Source organism: Rhagoletis zephyria, unplaced genomic scaffold (genome assembly GCF_001687245.7).
Source record: "Rhagoletis zephyria isolate East Lansing unplaced genomic scaffold, Rhagoletis_zephyria_1.1 Rzeph_scaffold_00363, whole genome shotgun sequence".
In the NCBI taxonomy this organism is placed as follows: domain Eukaryota; kingdom Metazoa; phylum Arthropoda; class Insecta; order Diptera; family Tephritidae; genus Rhagoletis; species Rhagoletis zephyria.
The window spans coordinates 143,216-166,699 of record NW_016157447.1 but is presented as its reverse complement, the minus strand read 5'-3'; the positions used below and the strand labels follow the sequence as shown (position 1 = coordinate 166,699).

At 39.7% G+C, this 23,484-nt stretch overlaps 1 protein-coding gene across 1 annotated transcript in view; it reads right to left on the bottom strand.

The window, feature by feature from the left end:
* dimm (basic helix-loop-helix family member dimmed) overlaps window positions 1-14,426 on the bottom strand; it is a 93,370-nt gene extending 78,944 nt beyond the window's left edge. Inside the window, exons 1-2 of the mRNA XM_017610994.1 lie at window positions 14,314-14,426; window positions 13,946-14,187 (exon numbers count right to left, since the gene is read on the bottom strand). Coding sequence (XP_017466483.1) covers window positions 13,946-14,187; window positions 14,314-14,326 — 255 coding nt within the window. The 5' untranslated portion in view covers window positions 14,327-14,426. The remainder of the gene's footprint in view (window positions 1-13,945; window positions 14,188-14,313) is intronic.
* Between the last annotated feature and the right edge of the window lie 9,058 nt (window positions 14,427-23,484).

Sequence of the window (23,484 nt, the reverse complement as noted above, 5' to 3'; positions counted from 1 at the left end):
TTAAATGAAATTATCTTCAAAAAGTAAATGTCATGGACCAATCTAACGTTTCAAATAAAGAACCGATGAGATTTTGCAAATTTTATGCGTTTTTTTTTAAAAAAAAGTTATCAAGCTCTTAAAAAATCTCTCTCATATATGTATGTACCCTGACATGTATGACATATGCATAAAAATTTAACCAACATAGAATCTAAAATCCAACTGGAACTGGAACTATGCTCCCGGCGCTGCTGTTGATCGACGGTATATGTGGAGCGATAGTCTCCACTGCTCTCTCGCACACTGCTGCCGTCGATGTTATGGTCCTCTCCACTGTTATGCTCCTCTCCACTGTTTGATGGAACCCACATGTATGTCGAATGGCCGTTGACCTACTCCGGCCGAGATATTTCAATCAGCTGTTCCTGGTGATGTTGTTGCTGCTGGCTCTAATTATTAGCCGGGTTATCGGCACTGCTGTAGGGCTTAGATATGGGCCACCTTGTCGAGTCGCCGGGTGACAGTTAAGGTGGTTTCGTATCTTGCATGAACGTATGCACATATGTATATGCCTGAGTGCGTGTGTACACTTGCGCTGATGCCCGGCCCTTGTTGGTATGCTTTATTTGCCGGTGCGGGTGGTTGTGGTCCGTGGGTGGTAGCGTTTACGCATATATGGGCGTATGTATGTATTTTTACTTGGCTGCAACTCCAAAGTTTTCTTCCTGAATGCTTGGGCTGATTTTTCGGGCTTAAACTACCGTGTTGTTGTAAAACAATGGAGGTCCTTTCGCTGTGTTAGCAGGCGACCTGAAATCAATAAAAACTTCCATTAGCCCTCTTTGATATATTTAAGATTTTAATCTCGCGCACTCTTTTGCTACATTTGAGTCTCACTCATCTAGGTACTTGGACATATGCGTATCAAAGGTGTCAAATGAAAGTGTTCGCACTTACCTCCAGATCCAGAATGTGACTTTGATGACCCCAGGTACCGCTAGTATCCTGGTAGAGCACTGGGGGACCGTATTCACTCACTTTAACTATAAAACTTTAAACTTTATTACTTATACCACAAGCAACTCCTTTAAAATTACACTTCACTTTCACTGTAAAGTACCACCGCAACTTTCGTTTTAAGTCCCGCTTGTCTCAGTTTTGGTCCTTTTATATCTTTCTACGTCAAGTGACCGATCCCGTATTAGTTATGTATATATTTACTTATTTATGTACAAAGGAATACATACAAAATACGGTTTAAGTCGAACATTCACACATACACACACACACTCAAGACTGCTTCACCGAACCATAAGTCTAGCGAACTTTCTCACTCTGACGTAGTTACTTTCTTTTGGGCATCATGCATGTGTTTTACTAGAGGTTTGATCGGCTTACAGACATGTAGGTTTGATCGAGTTCGTACGCACACACGCACACAATTTAACATCAAAGTATCTGGCAAGCAGCTGGCGCTACAAGCTCGACAATAGTCGATTCAATGTTCTGCATAGTCTCAGCCCGCTGTTGCACGTAACTATCGGAGTCATCATATAATGCAATCTGCTGCTGCGTCTGTATTCCACTACCTCCGACTGCACCCAGCAATGGTTTGTATCACTTGCGGCCATGTCAATGCTTACGGCCGTATTCCTCTTCGCTTAACAGCAAGGAGCCCTGTTTCGCTGTACTCGAACAGTGCTAGCAGCAATTGGTGACTGCCCGAATTGATCCCGACGCGCTTTTTGTTGTTTGAGATTTTTTATACGCACTTCTAGTATCTGTTTGAAATCGGTGCCCATGCTGGCTAATTTAGATTGTAACGCATACACCATGATGTAAGTCAATTCTTGAATCTATTGCGGTCGATCATCAAAAAGACTCTTCTTTTTAGCCACTGCAAAAGAAGAGGTAAAGTAATATTTATAATTAAGAACACCTATTCATTTTATACTCACACATTGTCAATTTTTCCAACTTGGCATATGTACTTGCTATGTTTTTGCCAATATATTTGTGACCATCATAAATTCCTTTCATACGTCAATTGTTGCACCATAGCCTGTAAGAAATGCGTAAACATAATAATGTAAACGTCTTCAAATGCACTTCTACTTCTAACTTACTTGTAAGTCTCTAATATGTTGCTCGTACATAAATTGCGTCTGCGTCGAGGTCTCTATCCGATTGCGGCCTTGGTTTACATTGGCCTTATCCGACAACTGGCGTATGATAAGCTGCGCCATTTCCAACTCATTTGACTTTTCTTTGAACTGATGTTCAACATCGGGAGCACGTTGCTGCGTAACATCTAACAGCCTTTTCATTTCATCCAGATGAGCCGCTTGATGTGGCCAACACCCAAAAGGTTTGTTTACAAAGTGCATTTTTGAGTAGTTGAACAAATGCCAGTGGGCAGCCAGCGGGTCAGGTGCTGGCAACAATTTGCAGGCTTGGGCCAGCGTTTGTTGCGGCTGCCGGAAAAGTAGCTAAATAATGAAAGTAATTATATGTATAGCGGAGTAGGAGGTTTTCCTTTATTTTAAAAGCTTGCTTACTGATTTCACTAATTGACGACGATGCAACGATCACCGTGGAATCGTTCTGCATATTGTTACCAGCAACTGACCCGCTGGCGGCCCGCTGGTATTTGTTCAATTACTGAAAAAATGCAAATCATTATAATGATTGCAGTGTTTTAACACTTTCAGCGATTTGCATTGCATTTAAGAAGTACACATTCTTTACTTTTAAACAACCAATTTACCATTTAAAATTAAATAATTCCGTAAATCCGCGATTTATTATGCACTTTGTAAACAAACCTTTCAATTTCGCCCCAGCTGTTCGATTCTTCTCCTTTTTCTTATTGAATTCGTCTTTGCTCTCTCATTCTGGTATTTTTTGACGTCACGGCCAGTTGCTCTCAGCTCGATTGGCGCAATCTTGTATTCTATCGTTCTTGGGTCGCTATACACTGTAGTAGTTGATTTATCTATTTTCAGTTCAGTTTATACAACGTATTTATATACGTGCCCCTAAAATGTTTTGAATTTGAATCAAATCGGCCTGGAAATTCGGATTTTAGAAATATCTCGACTCCAGCGCCACCTATCGAGTATATTTTTACAAAATATATTTATGTTTAGGATTTAATAAATGTTTCGAATTTTAGTCCAATCGGTATGTAAATACGGATTTTAGAAATATCTCGACTGCAGCGCCACCTATCGAGTCTATTTTCAGACAATATATTTATGTTTAGGTGTTAAATAAACGTTTCGAATTTTAATCAAATTGGTATGTAAATACGGATTTTACAAATATCTCGACTGCAGCGCCACCTATCGACATTAGTTTTGTTCTATAACACTCCCAGTAAAAATTTCATTAAAATCGGTTGGGTACTTTTGACGCCTATAAAGGACATACAGACAAACACTCATTTATATATATATAGATATGTACTTTTTTCGTTTTTTTTTTTTTGTATTATTCAAGTTATCTTAAGCTTAATTGATTTCAAAAATAAATTTCCAAATTTCTCTTTGAAGAAAAGAGGTGTTGTTTGTCTAATCTCAACCGCAGATTTTTTTGAATGGATCAGCTGTGTCCCTGGTGGCCGGCTCCTCATTCTCTGTAGCCGGGCCGGCATCCGGTGATGGTTGGGTGACCCTTGGTTCGTCGGCGGTCTGCCGGGCTGAGTTGGTGGTTGCTGCTGCTTTATTGGTGGTGTTGGCGGCTGTTGTCGCTGCCTCGGCTGTGTGGTCCGATTTGGCGAACAGCTGGGCGTGTGGCTTGGGCACAACGTGGGCGAGCGGTGGGCCGTGAAATATTTTAGCGCAAAGGATCCGCGGTTTGTTTGGTGGCCATGGTACGGCCTCAAATGGCGGTCGCCATGGTGAAATCGGCCGTGGTTCGTCCGGTGGGATAGGTTGTCACCAACGGCGTATACGGATGGATGTGGCTGTCTCCGTATCACCTGCTGCATGGCAGGATTGCGTGGGTAATGGCGTTGTTGTAGTGGTCGATGATGCCGGAGGGTGATTTCGCGTTCGGCGGTGGTGCTTAGCCCGGTACTTTTTGCAAATCGCGCTTTGTGGATTCCCAAGAAATCGGCCAGTCTTTTGTTTTGCTTCTCTTTCGGGTGCGTCCTTTCGGTTAAGCTGCACAGAACAGCTGTAGCATCGGCTCTCGGCGGTGGAGCGGGAGCTGGGGGCTGGTTATCAAGTGTCACGACAATGCCTCGTTGCGCCAAAAACTCCATTCCCAATATCATTCTTTCGGCCAGATTGGGGATGACGACAACCAGTGTGCTTGATGCTCGGTCATTTGGTCTGCTAGTTGCACGTTTTCTTTGTCGAATCGTGGCTGAATATTGCGCTGCTCCAGATGCTTACGTGGGTATTCATTGATGTATGTTAACGTGGCTCCAATGTCTATTAGGGCTCGGACATCCATGCCTTCGACTAGGACGTTAGCATAGAAGCGGCCATCGGGACCTTGCCAGCCTGGTCGAGACGTGGTTGGTGGATCGACGGGTGATTTGAGGGTGGCTGTTTTCTTCTTGCGACACAGGCAATTCCTGGAGAGGATACCATCTCGTCCGCATCGAGAGCAGAATAGTCGCCTCGGGCCTCTAGCAGGTGTTTTTCGCATCGTATCCTTCGTCTGGAGTGGATAGGCAGTATGCTGATTTCCTGGTTTGCCTTGCCTCCTCGCTCTTGAGTAGCTCATATTCGTCTGTGAGCCCCATCAACTCTTCGAATGTCTGGAACTCGCTCCCCTTTATGAATAGTCGGTACTCCACCCGCAAGCCTTCGTAGATGCGCTCCAATTGGTCTTCGTTACACATAGTTGGGTGCTGTCGGATTAGCGTTAGGAAGGCGAGGATGTAGTCCTTGGCCTTTTCTCTGTTTAGCTGTTTCCGCTGGCGAATGGCGTCTTCCAACCGACTTATGTGTCGACGCGGAAGAAAGAATCGTTCAACTTCGGCGCGGAATACGGCCCAGGTGGTTATGTGTGTTCTTCGGATGCGGAACCATTGGAGTGCCTTGGCGCGGATCATTTCGGGTAGGGTTGGGAGGAGTTGGTCTGGCGTGATTTGGTAGCATCCCGCCAACTCCTCAATCCTCTGCAAGAAGTCGTGCAGAGTGTCCCCGCCGGAGTAGTGTACGTCCCAATAGCGGACTGTGCTCACTCTCTCGGCATTGCTCATATGGTCTCGTTTCTGGGCGATTAGTCTTGCCCCCCCCGGTGGGTAAGAGGGATTCGCCAAGTTTAACTGCAGGAGTTAGTTCGTGTGGCGATTTCGCCATGTTAGCTTCTTCGGCAGCGGTCTCCATCTCCAGTTCTTTGAGACGACTTTCGGTCGATTTTCGGTTTCTCTTCGTCCTGACGAAGTTGCTGAGAGTGCTGCGTAGATCAGCGACGGTGCTCCCTTCAACGGGTGTATGATTCCTTTTGCATTTTTCCAGCAATCTCTCTTTCTTCAAGAGATATATCCAGCCAAGAGAGACAATGTTTAGTGTGGTATTATCATTTTCGCTCATTCGTGTGTCACTTACTTGTTGGGGTGTCTTCGATGAGCCAGCTTCCGCAGTGTTGGTGCTGGTTGAGCTTTTTGCATATGCGCCTGCAGAGCTGGGTCCCTGCTCGGGCGCTATTTATGAGGTGGGTTTTGTCGAAGACTGAGGTATGCTCAGCCGCTCCAGAGTCCAGCGAAGATCCCACTAACCCCCACCAAATAAAACACAATAATTTTTGTATTAAGTCGAACACAACCACACACACACGCGGCTATCTAGAATACCGGCAACTTGTCGTGCAGGGGAGAGAGGGAGATGAAAAGAGAGAGTCGGTAGTCGGTGTTCAGCGGGTATTTTTACGGCGACGGGAGCGCTGTTGGTGACAGCAAGATTGACAGTGGTACCCGTCAGTCGTAGCGAAGAGCGTGGCAATGAGAGCAGTCGCGGTGGTTGTGACGGCAGTCTGCAGTTCCCTTGTAGTGGTGGTGGCGGCCTCAGCGGTGACGTTGGCAGTGGCCCATATAATGATGAGGGCGGCAGCGACCTCTCGCAGTGATGTTGAATGTGGCCCTGATTGTGGCGAAGGGCGAATGCGGCCCTTTTTAACTACGACGGTGACAGCGGTCCTGGACGGCGATGGTTGACGTTCGCAGTTCTAGTGATGATGGCGGGCGGCCCACGCTTTTAGCTTCGGCCTTGGGGAGGCAGTGCTAATAGCGGCCCCGATAATGAGAGCAGCGGTACGGGCCCTAGCGGTGATGATGGTTATTGCGGTGGCCCGGGATGACAGTGAATACAAATCGCGGTTCTTTGTGTTGCTGGCGGGCGGTCCTTGGCAGAAATGTCGTCCTTGGGGCGGCAGTAGTAGTGGCGGCCCCGGTGAAAAGAGAAGCGGTCCGGGCCCTAGCGGAGATGATGTTGGTGGCGGCGGCCCTGAATGGCAGCGAGTACGATTAGCGGTCCTCGGTAATATTTGCGGGCGGTCCTGCGTAGCGATCTCGGCCTTAGGGCGGCAGCAGTGTTGGCGGTCCAGATTGGTGACCTACGGACAACTGACCATTAGTGCCTTCCCCTAGGGCGTCGAAAGGTTGCCCAGTCCCCCCGTATGTATTCGTGGCCGCTAGGCGCTGCAGGGGGTGGTTCGCCCCCTTCAATTCCCGCTAGCCACGCGGTATCGTAAGCAGGCAGGGGTGCTCGGAATTGGGAAAGCCCAAACGGGTCACGCCCCTGTCTGCTTGAGACCGTCTCCAAAAATGGGTATAGCCCATGATTCAATAATGAAAGGTTTTGTAAGAAAAACTTTCTCTCGCTCTAATTTTATCAATGACACTCCCACCCTACTCCTAAAAACAAAAACTGATATTTCTTTTCCAAATTTCTTTGCAAGTTTTAAGAACAGTTTTAAATTGTTAGTAGTGAAATTTTTACCTTTTAAATTTGAAGAAAGTTTGTTCTTCATTCGCTGGCGCCAACAAGACAAAATGGGTTAGAATCGTTGGACTACAGAATTCAAAGAGACGAAATTCCCTTAAATGCCGAAATGTATTTGTCGATATTCGTGGAGGCCTCTTGATTCTGCCAAGTCGCTGTAAAGTAAAGCGTTCAATGGTTTTGGTAAATGAGCCAGCGAAGGTATTTAGGTATTGTCCTCCACAACACAATCCTGCTGTCTCCGAATGAGACTTTGACGCAATATAACATTGCCAAACCGTCACACGACAGCTCGGTTTAGTCAATGGCGCGATGTAATTGCACACTAAAAAGGTGTACGCACGAGGCGAATGTTGGCTGGCCACCAACTTTGTTGAAAGCGATTAGTTGAAAGTAGAATGCAAAGTTGAACAATGCAAACGCCTTTTTATGGCGAAAATTTTGATATTTTTTTATATTTTGATATTTTTAGTCATTCAAATTTTTTTTTCGTGCAACCCGGCGTGAGTTGAACGCAAAAGTTGCCTGAAAAATCGCCACTTCTCATTTCACGATGTAGATCACGTTCCCTATCTCAGTCGTTCAGTAGCTGCGTGTTCTTTCTACTCTGCCTGAGTTCGTCCGGCACGAATCACCAACTGCCGCTGTGTAAGCCAGTGTTGAATATTCTCCCCATTAGAACATTAAAAGTGCGACAGCAAAGAATTCGAATTACCATATTCGAGATAGTCGAGCCATAACCGCGAAAGAAACGTAAGCTCCAACGTTTTTTATTTGCCGTTTTTTTTTTGTTTAATAAATTTTGCATATTTTCCACAAACAGTTAGCTTCTTGCAAACAAATACAACAAAAAAAAAAGCTGAAAGTGGACCATCCATTCTCGAGTTATGCGCCATCTCACGTACGCAAGTTTGGTATATGCATAGAAATATTTATTTTTAATAACAATCGGGGGTTATATTCGATGTAAATAAGCTTGTTTAAATAAAATAATTAAATAAAATTCGTTTTTGTTTTAAAATACCACCATTCACTATTATCCACACCTTTTTATGGAATTTATCTCCCATTTTAGGAAGTGTGATTGAATTCATCCCCTTTTTCTCCTGCTTCCATAGAAAACAAAACCTTTAATAATTGAATCATGGGTCTAGCCCATAAAGGGCCATTCACATACAACTTTCCTCGCTTTGCTTGACAGTTCAAACTTTGACCACAAAGCGTGAAACGCAGAAGGTATGCTACAATAAACTCTTTGACAGCTTTTGCGTTCTCCTTTTCCTCCATATTTTTTATCTTTAAAATAGATAACAATATAATAATATGCATTAATAGTAGCAATAAAAATTCTTATTTACCCTATTTTTGTCATTAAATGCAAATGCAAGCGCACGAGAAAAGATACATGTAGACAGCTGATTGCCAAAGCGGGCAAAAGTTGAGAGTTGCCCAAGATTTTGCTTCGTTTTGCTTTGCTTTGCTTCAAACTTTTTTTATGTGAGCATACTCATGCATATGCCTTAGGCATGTGTAGCACTGAGCTGCGCGGCGCAATTGCGTTAACACCATAGCCGGAGTTGCCGTGCCAACACCAGTAAATGGAAAGCGCCAGCGCCATTAACACCAAGCAATATGAGAGGCACACACACAATTCGCCTTAACTCTTTGAACGCAAATTTAAAGCTTTTAATCAAGAATGATAGAATATCGTGGCATTTACTACATTCCTAGCAATTAAATTCAGTTGGCGGTACAAGCGTTACTCAGCGCTTATAGAAATAATAGACATGACACCACTGTATGTCCCCTTTCAGACACGTCAAGTCTTGAAAGCAATTTTTTTCGCATTCTCTTTTGTGTTTTCTATTTGCTTCCACACGCGTCAACTTTAATTGAATTCAAGTCCTTGGTTCTTTAAATGGGAAGCAACGAAAAGATCAAAAGAGACAAGAAAGCCTGAAACGAATTGACGGTATGGAGGTATCTGTACTCTTCCCCTCTCTTCTCACCTCCTTCGCCTACGAACGAGCAGACTTGAAAGCAAGACTTGACGTGTCTGAAAGGGGACTATGGTGTACTGCACTGTATGACGATGGGTACTGTGGTGATACTCAGATGGCGCCGTGTTCTATTCAATACACTGCGCTATTGCGTTGGGTTAGTGCGCTGACACCACAGGTGGCACTGGCGTTATTGAGCTAACGCCAACAAAATTGCGCAATTACCCATGGTTAATATGCTTACATCGATCTTATATGTCAAAGCAAAGAACTATCAAGCAAGAAGAAAGTTGTATGTGAATCAGCCTTAATGTTTTCGAAGTGTTGCATGAGGGGTATTCCCCCCCCTTGCAGCCCACATTCAACCAGTCAGTCTTCCTCCAAGGAGGAAAGCCAAGAGCGCCCCAAATAGGTCCGAAGCCCCGGGTACGCTCCGTACTTACCTACGGACAACTGATGCTGGTTGAGTTCATGTTGGCAGCTTTAGCTCCGGCTTTGTATGAGCTGTTTGAGAAGTGAGTGGGCTTATTCCGCATTTTGTGTTTTGCATAACGCATTTCTTCCATATGTTAGTGCACATGGTTGGCTAAGTTGGTGTTTGCGAAATTTGTACGCGCTTGCCATGCCAGCTTCGTGTATACGTATGTATGCACATAGGGGTATGCATGTATGTATGTTTATATAGTTGTGCCTATGTGCAGTTGTAAGGTGCATGCTAGGGTGATGTTGAATATGTTATTGTAGCGTAGGCAAAGCTACGTTACAAATGTATTATATAATTACTTTTCTAAAACTTGATTACCCATCTCAAACTAACTAAGTTCTGTGCTGACCTACGAGTCTGCGTAATTTTTAGGGTGTACCAGTCCTTTAAATTTGTTTGTTTTTCCTTTTGGATTTGTTTTGTTTGTTTAATATCTCTATTTCATTGTTTAATTTATAATTTCTGTTGTTATACCTCCCTGTTGTACTAAAAAAGATGTTTGAGAATCTTATTGTACTAATGCTTCAAATTGAAATAAATTGAAATTGAAATTGAAAGCTTTCTCTCGAAAACTCCAAGAGCCGCTTCATCAGATGTTTTCATTGTCCATGGCTCCGCGCCATACTCCAGCGCAGGCATGATAAGTGACTTATAGAGTGCGATCTTTGTACGACGTGAGAGGACTTTACTTCTCAATTGCCTACTCAGTCCAAATTATTTAGCATTTGTTGGCAAGAGTGATTCACCGTTGGATTTCAAGGCTGACATTATTATTGGTGTTATTACTGGTTCCCAAATAAACGAAGTCGTCTACCTCTTCAAACTTGTAACTGTCAACAGTGACGTGGGTGCCAAGACGCGTATGCTCTGACTATTTGTGTAATGACAGGAGATACTTCGTTTTGTCATCGTTCACCACCAGACCCATTCGCTTTGCTTCTCTATCCAATCCCGAGAAGGCAGAACAGCCATTGTTTTTACCGATAATATCGATGCGTCCGGCGCACGGTAGCAATTGTATGCTTATGTAAATTAATGTGCCTGGGCGGTTCAGTTCTGCGGCCTTATTATCTTATTATTAACATCAGATTAAAGAAATCATACGAGAGGGAGTCACCTTGTTTGAAACCTCGTTTGGGATCAAATGGCTCCGGGAGGTCCTTCCCTATTCTGGCGGAGCTGGTGGTGTTACTCAACGTCATTTTAAACAGCGTATTATTTTCGCGTGGATACCAAATTCAGACATCGCGACATAAAGGCAACTTCTCTTCGTGCTGTCGAAAGCGGCTTTGAAATCGACAAATAGATGGTGTTTGCCAATTACTCGCGGGTCTTTTCCAAGATTTGGCGTATTATGAGTACCTGATCTATGGTGGATTTGCCAGGCCTAAAGCCACACTGATAAGGTCCAATCAGTTCGTTGACGATGGACTTCAGTCTTTCGCACAATACACTCGATAATACCTTATAACCTATGCTTAGAAGGCTGATTCCGCGGTAGTTGGAGCGAATGGCGGGGTCGCGTTTCCTGTGGGTTGTGCAGAGCACACTTAAATAAAAATTAAATTAAAAATTAACTAAATTGACCATATTCTGCATAAGAGCTGATCCATGCACCTCATCAGCTCCTCGCCGCGTACTTGAATAGCTCGGCTGGCAGGCCGTCAGCTCCAGCAGCTTTGCTGATTTTCAGCCGCGTAATCGCTATTCGTACCTCGTCATAGTCAGGCAGTGCGACAACGACTCCATCGTCATCGACTGGGGACTCGGGTTCGTTTTCTCCACTACTTTAGGAGCTGCTACCATTCAGTAGGATGGAAAAGTGTTCCCTCCGAAATTTAAGTACATTCTGGACATCGGTCACTAGGTCGCCATTGTTGTTCTTACAGGAGTTCGCCCTGGTCTTGAAACCTTCCGTAAGTCGCCTAACCCTCTGGTAAAATTTTCGGGTGTTCTTCCTGTCGGCCAGCATTTCAAGTTCTTCGCACTCACGTATTTCGGGCCCTCACTTCTTATTTCTGCTAATACATCACGCTTCCTTCTTCAGTTCCCTATAACGGTCTCACATGGGTCGCGGTGCGCTCGATCGCAGCATGGCCCTATACGCGGCGACTTTTTTTTCTGCGGCTTCTTGACATTCCTCATTGCACCAGTTGTTCTTTCGGGCTCGCTGAAATCCAACTACTTCTTCGGCGGCGGTACTTAATGATCGTGAAATGTGGTTCCACTGCTCGCGTATTTCGGATTGTTGAAGAGGGCTCTCAGAGAGCAGATGTGTGAGGCGAGTGGCGAAGAAATTGGCCGTCTGTTGTGATTGCAGCTGTTCGACGTTAAGCTTTCCTTACATTGTTGGGCGCACATTTTTTGCTGCACAGAGGTGGGTGCGTATATTGGGTGCAACAAGATAGATGGCCTGAGTCGGCGTTTGGTCTTCGTAGTGTACGTACATCTTAAACGCTGGAAGCATGCCTTCCGTCTATCACAACATGTTCGATTTGGTTTCTCGTATTTCGATTTGGAGACAGCCTTGTAACTTGGTGGATGTTCTTATGCTGGAACCTAGTACTTCATGTTACCATGTTTCCGACCCGGGCGAAGTCGATCAGCCTCAATCCGTTATCGAACATTTCGTCGTGGAGGCTGAATTTTCCGACTGTGGCACCAAAGATACCTTCCTTGCCCCCTTGACATTAATATCGGCGAGCACGATTTTGACATCGTTTCGGGGACAACGCTTGTATGTACGTTCCAAGCGCTCATAGAAGATATCCTTGCACGCCTCGTCCTTCCGTCGGGGCATGGGTGCAGATGAGCGCAATGTTGAAGAATCTCGCTTTCCACCACGCTTTCCACGATATTCGTCCACCGGGGTGAACGCCACTACTCGGCGACGGAATCTCTCCTACCAAATTAGATGTCGTAAGGCTTCACACTTACTTTTCCTTGCCCCGTCCAACGCATTTCTTGGATGGCGGGGATGTCAGCCTTTGTCTTCTCGAGGACATCAACCAGCCGGGCAGACTCACCTTCCCCATTAAGAGTCCGGATATTCCAGTTGCATACCGTCAAATTATAGTCTTTTATACATTTGCCGTGGTCGTCATCAAAAAAAGGAGTCTCATCCAGGGATTGTTTAATTTTTCATTGGGCTGGGTTTTAACCTGGCGGGACACAAACCCAACGCACGCGAAGTTTTACGCCTTCTCGCTTTAGCTCGCTCCCAAACGGGAGTTTGGTTGATACCCAGAGGATACGTGGATATAAATATCCGAACGTTGTGGGCTGCGATTTGAACCGTACGCGCAAGAATCACTTCTGGCCACTCCCAGGTGAATGGCAGTCAAAAGTTTTCCATTTCTGCGCACGGAACCATCCTCCATGTATTAAAATACACCTTCAATAAAAATTTTGAAGTCTTAGTACCAAAAACAGCGGAGTTACATGCCCTACCTGATTTTGACACTCATTTTATAATGTTTTGGTTAGAGCCTTTTTGAATTAAGGTGGCGATATGTACATAATTGACGTTAAATTCAAAACTATACGCTGGGGGAAAAATGAAAATAAAAAATATTTTTAGTACAGCAAATAACAAACCGCCAACGATATCTCGGCACGAACATTTTTCTTTTCTAAATTGTTGACTGCTTTATGTTTATATAAGGTCTTTCAATATGCCGACGTCAGCAAGAAGCTTGGCTTATAATATTTTTAAATACCAATTTTTAGTAAATTACTAGCAAATACCCGCCGTGCTTCACTTTGCCTTAAAGGTATTTTCGTGTTGCTACTCCCTCCCAAAGTCTTTTCGCCTCATTCTTAAAAATGAAATTGGTTTAAAGAGCTTTATGAAGTGAGCTTTCAAACAAATTTTCCATTTATGAAGCATTCTTTACATATTTATTATGAATTCGGGTGCTAGTTAATATGTTTTCGAATTTAGAGAGTAGGTAAAGTATCGTTTTTCTCCTGGAAATTTAAATAAAGTTTTTATAACTCGAATCTGCAAATCGAGCATTTTCTTCAAATGTGTACTAATTCAATATTGTACCTTATCTTATCAATTTAAATGAATTAAATATTTCCAATATATATGTATGTAGGTTGCAACCCACTCCAAAATATTTTCGACAGTAAACTTTCTAAACCTCTTTAGTTTAATACCCGTATTGTAATATTTCATTTAGTTTATAAATTTAAATGGATATTATTTTTCAAGTAGGTGGCAGCCATATTGTAATATTTAGTTCATCGTACCAATTTATTAAACTCTTATTTCCAAACAGGTGGCAACTCTCTATTTATTTTTTTGTTAGACTTACGATTCCATGTATTAGTTTTCGAGTGATGCGCGTATAAACATACAAACAGACAGGCAAAAATTAAAAAAATTGTTGATTTGGCATCTGTTGCTCTAATAAAGACCCCCCATATTAATTTTTCTTTTATATCTGTAATATACAGACATCGGCCTGTCACAATTTTATTATATGCATAGATATTATAAATAGATGCTTTACCTGAGTGGTCCTTTGGCTGGTTCTGCGTATCGGTCTGGATGATCCCTCCTGTAAGTCAATTGGTGATAGTGGATTCTCGGAAGTAATGCTGACATTTAGCTGATGTTGGTGCATTTGATGCTGCTGTTGGTACTGTTGCTGGTGCTGTTGCTGCTCCATTGTCATATATTCATGAGAGACCAGGACATCCGAAATGTGATTGGTACCCATTGTGAATTTTGTCTTCCAATCAAAGCAACGGTCTAGAAAAAAGTTATTTTATCGGCAAACTTTTAACTGTTTTGATGCATTTATGCACGTGAGCGGTGGCACATATTACATATATACATATGTACGAGTGGACGTTGACAAGTTTTGAGCGTAAGTACCTTTAAGTGTCATTGATGTCTTTCCCTGTGTGTCACTAATTGCTAATGTCCTTAGTATAGGGCTGCCATACGTTACGGTTTTAAACTGTTCGTCCCGGTGTACCGAACGAGCCTCGAAATATCTCGGTTTTCCCTGGTTTATATGCAAAAAATTTGGCCTGTTTAATTTTCATTGAATTTTAGTATTAAATTTGCTACTACTTTGTAAATGTACAATATAGTATCTTCGAATGATAAGAGCTTTTTGTTTGGGTTTATGATAGTGCCGATCTCGATCTGTTAATGTTGTCCCCCTGAGGAGCGAAATATGCATACAAATTTTTCATCACTTTATTTAAGATAATAATGGTAAAAAATATTTTAAGATCTCCTTTCAGAGATAGTAGTCGAGAGGTCTAGGTTTAATTTAAGCCAGGAAGGTTCTATCACCTTTTGTTTCTTTGCTAGAGCTTGCGAAAACCGCAATTTTTTGACACTTTGACCTCGTTTTTTTTCTTAATCTGGAGCTGATGTAAACTTTATGCTTACGGATTCGTAATCAGCACAAAAAATCTATTAAAAACAGTTTTAACATTTGCCGTACCAAAATTTTTTTATATTTTTGTTGTGCTGTGTTATCCATTAAAAAATTAGTAAAGATTCAGATTTCGGTTTTTTCTACAGAAATTTTTCCTTATGTGGTCTATAACAACCTTCGCTCCCCTATTTAGTTATACCCTGTGGGGAAAACCTCTAGTTCTGAGGCGAATTTAACATGGCGATGTCCTAGGAAGTGTCAATTGCTCCCCGCTGCATCCCTTTTTCGATAGTTCAAAACTAGTCCTAAATTCTATAGTTCCGAACGAGTTCCAAAATCGACAGACGAAAGAAAAAAGTATCATGATTTTTCAATCTTTTTGCTCTTCCGTGTGTGCGATTTTAAGTTATTTTGGAAGAAATGTGTTTTCAATTTGAAATTAAATTTGTTTGAATGATTGTAAGAAATGTACGTTTACATACCTTTGCTATACCTGAGTTTGCGCTGTTATTTCTTAGATTACAGACGGTCACAAGATATTGAAATGTTACCACAAATTTTAGTTTTGTATTACCAAGCTATGAAAAAGCATCTGAGAAGCACAGAATAGAAGCGTATTTGAACGAAAAAGCCACCGAACACATATCTGTGTAAAGTAAACAAGCCTCCCGCTGCATCCCTTATTCGATAGTTACGAACTAGTTCTAAATTAGACAAATAAGATGTAGTTCGTTCTGCATCCCTTTTTCTATAGGTCTGAACCATTTCTAAATTCGTCACTTGAGATATAGATTTCTAGTGAAAAAAAACTGAAAAAAATTGTTTTTTAAAAGTACCACTTTTCACCGATTTTGGACTGGTGGGGATCTAGTTCCTGTCGGACTAGGTCCTTTTTGGCGATAAAGGCCTAGTACGGAGCTAGAAATTTTATTCACTAGTCCGCGGTTTCCCTGCAGGGTAGTTTTCCAAAATAATTCAATGAACATCATCATGCATCTGCAGTAGCGTGCGCCTTATTTTGCAACTTTGTCCTACAAAGCAAGACTCCCCCAGAAAGGTTCATTTGATCATAAAAATGTGACCTGCGAAAAACTTTTTAAATCGGATAACGGAAAGACGTGCCTCAAAGGCTCTAAAGTTCAGCAAATTTGTGGAATATTTCACAAAGCAGTAAATTTTTTGCCTATAATCAGTGGGAAATTTAATATATTTTAATGGCACTTGATTGAGTTTTGTCCCAGATGTTAAAAAGTGCTACAGTATTTTTAAACCTCCCCATCTTTTAAAGTTATTGAGTTTTTTTTGGAAAAAGGCCGTGAGGCCTTTTGAAAAATTCAACATGGCGTGTCAAATATGGTATCTAAACTAACCGTAAATTACATTTTTGCTTTACCAATTTTATGCCACCGGAGAACCCAACACTAAAAGATAAAAGCTCCCTACAACTTTGGCATTTGATTATACTACGCATTTTTGTCAGAAATTGTTGAAAATTGGTGAAAACCGTGACAATACAAACATTTTTTGCACGCTTTGATAATTATTTACAATAAGAAATGATTTTTTTAAAGGTTTGTATATCAAAAATGAGGGAAATAAAATTCTCTACAAATTTGTATACATCCGTTTTTTTACGAAAAATGCAAAATAAGCTTGTAAATCGCAAAAACCCAAAAAAAAACGTAAAATGCAAGGTAGCGGAAAGTCCGGGTATGAAATTTAGGGCTGATACTGTGGATCCATGATCTACGTGTCGAATAGAAGTAAACTGAATCAAAAGTTCGCTACTACACTTATTTTCTTCGTACCAATTTGACCTAAATTTATTTGGCTTAAACTTAACTTTTGAATTCCTAAGAATTGTAATTTTACGTGGAACAAACCTCAATAACTTTTAAAGTTGGGGAGGTTTAAAAATACGTTAGCCATATTTGACATTGGGGGCAAAACTACATCAAGTGCCATTAAAATATATTAAATTTGCCACTGATTTATAGGCAATTTTGACCGCTTTGTGAAAAATTGCATGAAAATGCTGAACTTTAGGAACATTTCTAGGGGGAGTCTTACTTTGTAGCTTAAGACAAAATTTTCTCCATACAACTAAGGCGCAGACTAATGTACAGAAATGGACAGAGAACGAACACACAATGGGCTAGCTTTTCTCAAAACTCATCGCAATCTGGATGTTAATGTTGAAACAGTATTTAAAGAATTTTTATCTATACATCGGTGAATTGCATGTGACTCTTTAAGTTTTTCTAAATTATATCCACAATTCAGTGGCGGATCTAGAAATTTTCCACAAATGTTTGATCCGAACCGAAAACCGAACCTCTTTCTATAAAGCTTTAAAGGTTCGTTTAAATAGATAAATGTACCCACATTTTTTTCTTTTTGTTAAACATGGTAATACCCACCATATTTTTCATCCGGTTCACGTCCCTGGTAAAAAATGATGAGTGAGATATTTTTAATCCGAAAATATTTAAATTTGCCTAAATATCGTGAAATATCATTGCCAGAATAAAAAATGAATGGATGCTTTTGAAAATTTTAATTCATGGAAAACGTATGTCAAATTTCACTTGAGTTTGAACTTTTAGCTGTGTGCTAAGCTGTTCAAGTTAAACAATTTTTTTTAAGAGATTTAGTCATAAGTAAAGAAGTAATTTCTCCTTTTTTCAAAGTTAGCCTCCGAAATCGAGATATGGGCTTTCGAAGTTCGAAATAGGACCTTTGGTAAAAAATTATTTTTACTTATTTACTGGTTATACAGTTGAAAGTGAAATTTTCTACGTTCACCGCGGAAATAAACAAAAGTAGTATCAGAGAGATCGATTCGACATAAATATAGTGATTATCATATATATATATATATTTTAATTTTTATTATTTGTTTATAATAATATGGTATCGCTTTAATTCTGCACTTCACAGATACTTTTTCGTAATCAAAAAAAAAATTTAAGTAAGGAAGCGCCTGACGCAATTCAAACCCGGCACCTTCTGTAAGCTAACAAATAGCGGCACGCTCCTTTGCACGCTTAAATAGCCACTGCCGACTACGCATGTACACTTTCAAATGTTTAGCTTAAACAAATGAAATACAATTATTGCTTTCAAATAACATCATCTTTTTCGAACGTTTTCCGGATACGATAATGAATGATAACTGTAGTCGTTTTCTATTCGTTTCCGGATACGGAAAATTGTACTAGGCTGGACTGTCGACAAAATTTACATTTCCCTGCTGGTTGGGTTAATTCCTTTCGGCTGTGGGGCGCGTGATGACTACCGGTTCTAGTTCTGAGATCGCAGGTTCGGGTCCGCTTGGTGATGTTTAATATTTTTCAAACTAAATTAATGTGAGTCAATATAATTATTTCAATTTATATATAAATAACAAATTTGAAATTCTAATTCCATTCCAGAAAAAACATACATATGGAAAGGAATACTTGTGCCATAAAAAACAGAGTTAATATTCTTTTTTTTAAAAAACTTTAGGAATTAAAACGAAAACCCCAAATAAAAAGTAAATAATAAAAAATAAAAATAAAATTAAAAAACGCATAAAAGCATAAAAAAACAATTCCCCTGCGCCAGGAATTGAACCTTGAACCTCAGGACTACCACGTAAGTGCTTTGCTCTGTCGGCCAATGAGACTGTTGGAGCGCCGCGAGCAAAATTGCACACATATGCTTTTCACGGGGGATGAATTGGCAGACTATCTCATCAACTGATATGATGATACTAGTATTTCCACTAGTAGAAGCTGATGCATAGCCTGACAATTGACATCTCGTAGAACATCGCCATATTAAAAATACCAGTCGCTAACATTTAAAAAGGATAAAACGTGACCTAGTTGGGCTGAAAAGCAAACTGGTAGAATTCTAGTTCACAATTAGTAGCTTTCCCTGCAGGTCTCTACAAACTGTCGCACAATGGGACTACAGCTTCCAAAAGTAGTAAAAATGGATTAGCGAGTTCTGAAAAAGCAATTGAAAAAGCAATTGCGCGGATTCATGGCAAAATGTACAACTAGCCAAATCTGAAAAGAATTTTTGAGAAAAATTGATATTTGCATTCATGGGACGAGCTTAAAGTAGATGCAATGCAAGAAATTATTTTTGTAAGAAATAATATTGATTTTGTCGCAACCCAGTAGAAAAATTAGTTTATTTCTACTTATGCAGCAACTAACCTCAAATTAATGTATAAACACCTAGCAGCTTCATTTAGATAAACCAAATGCTTAAACTTTTTATGCATATCTTAGCAAATAGTTACATATTACTTAATTATTTCAGCATGAAAAGTCATCTGTAAAAGAAACATTACTTTACTTACATTTGCATTACTTTAAGCCAAATGCATTTCAAAGTAGTTGAAATCAAATGCACCCTGCAGGGAGTGACGTTAGCTTATACCTAACTTTAGTCTGTTTACGCGAACACTAGTGCTAACTATTAACTGTGTATTTTGTTCGAAAAAAGCTAACTACTTTTGTGGGGCGATGGCCGCAAAAAAGTCAGACCTGGATACCTCTGCATTACATGTCAACTAACTTGTAACTAACTACTTTTGGACATAAAATATCAATAAGAAAAACAAAATATTTTTTTGTTTTTTTACTTTTTTATTTACTTATTTATTTACTTTATTTTATTACATTTCATATTTGTTTACATATTCTGCTCTGGGTGGCCCCATATTCGAACACCGTCAGACATAACTTCAAAATGATAGTATAAAATTTCGATCTTCCTTTTATTTGTCCTGAATATGAAAAAGAATCTGCGAAGTTCAGAAAAAAAGTGTATTGAAAGTAATTTTTGTATGAGGATATTTAATAGAAACTTGTAAAGAAAACCAACTCCCGATTGTGTCTGCATGACTCCTGCACGACTTTACAATTCACTTTAAGTTGGTTTTGTTATAGCTAATTAAAAGTGAGGTATTAATCGAAATCTCGCCAAAAAGCTACTATAAGTTGGTTAGTTTTAACAATTGATAATTTTTCACTGCAGGGCAGAACCGGGCAATCGACTTGCTGCTTGCACACAATTCAAACTGAACATTTGAAAGCACGTTTACCTACATGTCTAGCTGTAGCTGAGCATGCAAAGATGCTTGCTACAATTAATTTTAAATTTTCAATTTCGGTTTTTCTTAATTATGAAAAAGCATCTGTGAAGTGCAGAACGAAAGCGCAATCAAAAGACTGACTTTAAAGTGCTTTAAGCCAAATGCGTTTTAAAAAAGTTGAAATCAAATGCAGAGTCTGATAATTCACTGATGCCTAGCACATCGCAATGTTAAAGTCAACAGTTCGTCCCAGGGAAGAAAGTCAGATCTAGTTAACTTGTTGGGGTGGGCAAAAATCTGGTTGAACATCGATATCTAAACTAGTTTCTTTCCGTACTGGGAAGTAATTTAAATAAATTTTTATACTTTGCGCAAATATAATAAGCAATGATTGATGATCAGTTTTTTAATATATCTGTGGTCAAGCATTGCTTTAAAGTTTTATATCAGGGACATAAGTATTATAAGAGAAAAGAATAAAAGTCAATCGATAATTATTATATTAAGGACTTATATTATAAAAGTTCTTTCATATATATTTATGAGAAAGATACATATTTTTAAGTCTTGAAAGACTTTTATTTTGATTGTTATATTATAATATATATATATATATATTTTTTTTATATGGTAACAAGTGCAAAAAGGCGTTTGCAAAAGAATCATTAAAATGAGGACGATTTTTTAGCCGCTTAAAACTTGCACTTGCACTTGCACTGCATACCTAAAATTTAGCTTAAAATTAAGATTGAAAATTTCAAAATTAAGATGAAAATTGGTTGAATTTTTCGAAATTCTGTACAAAGTTTGACTTATGTGGTTTTGATTAAAGCATGAACCGTATTTTTATAAACAAAAAATAACAAACAAATTTTAACTCCTAAAACATTGCAAATATTTAACAAAAAATACCAATCACTACTAGTTCGCGATAAATCTCTTTTGCATGCAAACAACTGGCGAATTTAACACGGCGATCTCATAGGAATTGGAAATTGTCCCCCGCTGCATTACCTTTTCTATCAGTATCAGTCCTAAATTCGACATATGGGATCTAGTTCGCTTTGCACACCATTTTCTATAGTTCCGAACCAGTTGTAAACGAAAAAAGTAAAAAGATGTTTTCTTTTTGGGTTACCATGGTAGCAATTTTTAATCATTTGCAGAGAAATGAATTTTCAATTTGAAATCAAATTTGTTTGAATGAATGTAAATTAAATTTTGTATTCGAAAACACGTTTACATAACTTTGACTGTAGCTGAATTTGCAGAGGTGCTGACTGTTATTGGTTATATTCCAGAAGGTCCCAAAATGTTAAGATGTTAACACAAATTTTAGTTTTGTATTACCAAACTATAAAAAAGCATCTGCGACGTGCAGACTGAAAGCGTATTTGAATGAAAAACCCGCCAAGCAAAAATCTATTTAAAGTAAACTGCATCCCTTCTTCAGTAGTTTCGAACTAGTTCAAAATTCGCCAGATGAGATCTAGCTCGTTCTGCATCCCTTTTTCAATAGTTTTAAACCAGTTCTAAATTCGGCATTTTGGATATAGATTTCTAAAATTGTTTTTGAAAAGTACCACATATCACTGCTTTTGAACTGGTGGCGATATAGTTACTATCGGACTGGTTCATTTTTGGCGATAAAGATCTAATACGGAACTACAAATTTGGTTCACCAGTTCGGGGTTTCCCTACAGGGTATGTACAAGCTGTTTAACGCATACGAATATAATTAGAATGGTTTAGTTTTGCTCTTTTGAATGAGACTTAAAAGCCATTATCACAAGTAACACTGCCGGCCTTTTAATACATGTATGTGTGTGTGTACTGTATGTCAGCATTTGAACTCCTACCAAGCGAAAGAATTGCATTTAGCTCGTCATGAAGTTGTAACCCTATATCCTTATTTTTTATTCTTATGTTTACTTTCTTCGGACATTGCAACAAAGGCATGTATGTATATAAGCACTTGTATACATTATGAAAACGAAATATTAAAGAAAGGACATACATTTATATGCATTTATATAACAGCACAGAATGCTACATAAATGTGTGAACAATAAAATTATTAAACCACGTGTAATGAAAAAGTATGATTTCCCTTTACCTTAGTTATACATATAAAAATTAGATCTGTACTTTTTAATAATCGAGCATATGCTGGAAATCGTTTTCGCATGAATATGTTTTGAAACGACGTGTGCTAAGTTTCTCTATGCCGATTGTAATTTGGCATGTTCTAGAAATCGGTAATATTTTTCCCTGTTTTAAAGTTCCTCAGTGACATAGTGGTTACTTATTAAAAACCGTGAAAAATAAAGGATGTATTTACTTACATACATGAGGCATACCACTTCTATCTAAAATTATATATGCCTTTGAAAAATGATTAAAACCCATCAAACCATCAGTGCAGAAAAAATAAGCAGGGAAAAAGCAAATTTAAGAGCTTAAATAAGCACATTGGAGAATTTGCTACAAATATGCTCGAAAAACAGAAAAAAAACTGTATGTATAGCTTAATGTTTTGATTTTTATTCAGTTTATTTCAAGGATTTAAAAATTACAATGGACATCCAAGTGTTGCCTAATATTTTCAAATAATAAAGATCTGCGCTGGTCGTTTAAGAAAGTTGAATAGACGGAAAACGACCTTTCGACTTCCACTGATCTGACCGGACAGATTTTAAAATTAGAAATTTCCAGCAGAGACAAACCTATGTTTGACATGCAGAGTGTAGATGTGTTAATCTTGCTGGCGAGAGATCGCGACTTTTTTTGGCAAGTGTCATTCCAATTAAATATTGCATCCAAAAGTGGTGGAATGAGGGAATCATTAAATATTGATTAAGTGCTACAAAATGTAAGTATTTGTGAATACTTTTGAAATATAAGCGATAAAAGAATCTAGTCAAATATTTTCAATTGTCAAATACACCGATCAGCTGTTTACGTGCTAGTTTGCGTTTCTTTACTATATTTCTTTATTTCTCTCTCTGTGAGCGTAATTCTCTCCGCTAGAACAATAAAGAAACAAAACTAATGCCAAGGAGAGGAGTGAAATTGCAACAACAACAACAGCAGCAATTGGCGCGAAAGACCACTTCTTCCCCATGGTGAAACGAATACAGAAGGTGGCGCTGATTGTGATACCGCTAATGCTCTCTTGAAAGCTTTTACAGAAATATGACGTCATAGGAGATTTTGTGTAGTGCCTGTGTAATACACATATACATATGCATATGCGAAACATATATATACTCATTCCTTTCGCGGACCGCTAACCCTCTCTTCGTCGATTTGACAGCATCCATCCATTCGCTGATGTCACACAATACTTTTGTTTACATTCACTGTTGCCAACTTAGTGCTTTTCGAACTAAATTGATGGCCCTATTACACTGGTCTACAAGGGTTTTGCGAATAAGACGGGACCTGGTGTTTCCGAACGGATTTTTCGTGCTGAACACGAATCTGGGGTCCAAAACTTCCCATCACGTCACGTTTTCGAGAAAAAAGGGGTTGAAACCCCTAAAAACAGCGTTTTTGG